The 2448-nt window shown below is 50.9% G+C and overlaps 1 protein-coding gene across 6 annotated transcripts in view; it reads right to left on the bottom strand.

The window, feature by feature from the left end:
• DAPK2 (death-associated protein kinase 2) overlaps positions 1–2448 on the bottom strand; it is a 112384-nt gene that overhangs the window by 46764 nt on the left and 63172 nt on the right. For all 6 annotated transcript variants that reach the window (XM_006770789.2, XM_015568530.1, XM_015568527.1 and 3 more), the window contains one exon: positions 1018–1239. In XM_006770789.2, the coding sequence (XP_006770852.1) occupies positions 1018–1239 (222 nt within the window). The remainder of the gene's footprint in view (positions 1–1017; positions 1240–2448) is intronic.

The raw sequence follows: 2448 nt of genomic DNA, 5'->3' as shown, positions 1-2448 counted from the left end.
CTCATTACTTATATTCTCATTATAATACTAAAATCTCCAACCAGAGGCAGAGATTTCCCACTATTTTTGACTATGCGATGTATGTATAGCCCGTTTTCTAACTGTCGGTGCCCTGGCATGTCCCCACCCATACATTCAATGACAAAGCTCACCTTGATGTTTATGTATGATTTCCCCCAATAAAATTGGATCAGATGCTTTGCTGAGGAACGCTGTTCTGGGAGCGATCCCCGGCATGTTCCTTGTTTATAAGCCTGCGATAAAGTTCCTTTTCATAAAATCATCTGTGTTGTCCTTTGGCTGGCTACTATTGAAAGTTTGGACCTGGTTCGGTCCGGTAACCCCACCACTTCCTGGCTAACAGATCTGGTAAGTGACCTGGCTGCAGTGTTCTTGTTGGTAAAATGGGGATAAGAAGAGTCTGTGTGATAGGGTTAGTCTGAGGAATAGATGAGGTGAGAGACGTGCCTGGCACAGTGAAGGTAAAGTAACCGCTCTGTGTTGGTAGGATACTTCCTTCATCACCGTCCCCGGGGGGACTAAAGAGATGACAAGCATGAAACATGTGGCAAAAGCTCTCTAAATAATAGTTATTATAACAATAAAGGCATCACAGCACAAATGCAGTAGATTTTTCCAGGAAAGGGCTGGAGAAGGGCTTTGCAGAGCCCAAAGGATGTTTGTTCTTCCGTTGGTCATAAAACAGACCCCTGCCTGACAATCTTGCCTGCTGGCCCCTCCGCTCCCCGCTCCATCCTCCCCACTGCCAGCCAGCCAGGAAATGACCCAGAGCCAGCCATTCCTTCCCTTTGGTCCCCAGGGCCCATGGAAGCCAGACCTAGACCGTCACCCTCTCCTGCTGCTTGGCCCCTGCTCTCCCCCAGGTTTAGAAGGAGGCTGGGGGTCACTGAGGGCAGCCACCCACCACTGACTTCGCCTCCTCTGGGGCCTGTGGCTGGAGCTTCCGCCGCCCGGCCTGTCCCTGCTGCCCACCACGGGTCCCGGCAGCCCACTCACAGCTCCAGGATGAGCACCACGTCGGTGCGGTTCTCAAAGACGTCGTGCAGCGTGATGATGTTGGGATGCAGCACCTGCCGCAGGATGCTCACCTCCCGCTCGATGTCCTCCCGGCACACGCCCCGCCGGCTGGCCCGGCTCTGCCGCTTCTTGATGAACTTGGCGGCGTACTCCAGCCCGGTACTCTTCTCCCGGCACTTCTTCACAATGGCAAACTGGCCGCTGTGGGGACACAGGCTCACATGACTAGGGTATCACTGTGCCTTCAGGGACACTAATTCAGAGTCACTCTGCCAGCTCAGCACAAAGTGCCACCAGCCAGCAGCTCCACCTGGCCATCAACCAGTGGCTGAGAGGGGACAGGTACTGGGCTTCCCTTCTGTTCATAGGAACCCTGAATGAATGTTAGCATTGTTGTTTCCAGTGTACAGATGTGAACACTGAGGCCCTGAGAGGTTACTGATTTGATCAGAATGACACAGCCTTGCCCTGGGCGGTGTGGCTTTGTGGATAGAGCGTCGGTCCATCCACCAAAGGATCACGGGTTTGATTCCCAGTCAAGGGCCCTTACCTGGGTTTCAGGTTTGATTCCCAGCCCCTGCCGGGACATGTGCAGGAGGCAACTAATTGATGTGTCTCTCTCACATCAATGTTTCTCTTTCTGTCTCTCTCTCTCTACCCCTCCTTCCCTCCTTTCCACTCTCTCTAAAATCAATGGAGAAAATATTCTCGCGTGAGGATTAACAAAACAAACAAAAACAATTACACAGTCTCGTCATTCCAAAGCCTCGGCTGGAACCCAAGTCTAGTTTCACCAGATGAAATCTCAATGCCCATAGGCCTATACTATGTAATAGAAAGGTTAGAAAGGAAAAACAAAAAGACTACTATGCCCTGGCCAGGTGGCTCAGTTGGTTGGAGCATCATCCCAGGTACCAAAGAGATTGCAGGTTCAATTCCCACCACCTAGGTTGTGGGTTCAATCCCTGGTCAGGACATGTAGGGAAGGCAAATGATCGATGTTTCTCTTTCACATTGATATTTCTCTCTCTCTCTCTTTTCCTTTCTTGCTCTCTAAAATCAATAAAAACATATCCTTGGGAAGGAATTTTAAAAAGACCAGCATGGTCAAAATACTAATGGTAAGAATCATCCAGCTGAGTCTCCCGTATCTGGATACAAGCACAGATTCGTCCATTGGGAATTGTGAGGTGAGTGACAAACACCTACCTGTATAGTCGCATTTTTGCCCCTTTGCTCCCAACCTCCTCCCCACAAGTAAAATCTCGATTACCTGACATGAGCCAAGCAGCTGGACAACAGGGGGACCCAGCAAATATGAGGGTGATGCACTTAATGTAAAGGCCGGGCCAGAGGCTCTGCAGGCTGGGGTGGCAGGGAGCCTGCTAGGGGGGGAGGCAGGCTCAGTCT

The sequence above is a fragment of the Myotis davidii genome, unplaced genomic scaffold (assembly GCF_000327345.1).
Source record: "Myotis davidii unplaced genomic scaffold, ASM32734v1 scaffold461, whole genome shotgun sequence".
Lineage (NCBI taxonomy): Eukaryota > Metazoa > Chordata > Mammalia > Chiroptera > Vespertilionidae > Myotis > Myotis davidii.
The sequence above is the reverse complement of the archived record's forward strand: the minus strand, read 5'-3'. Positions and strand labels throughout refer to the sequence as shown.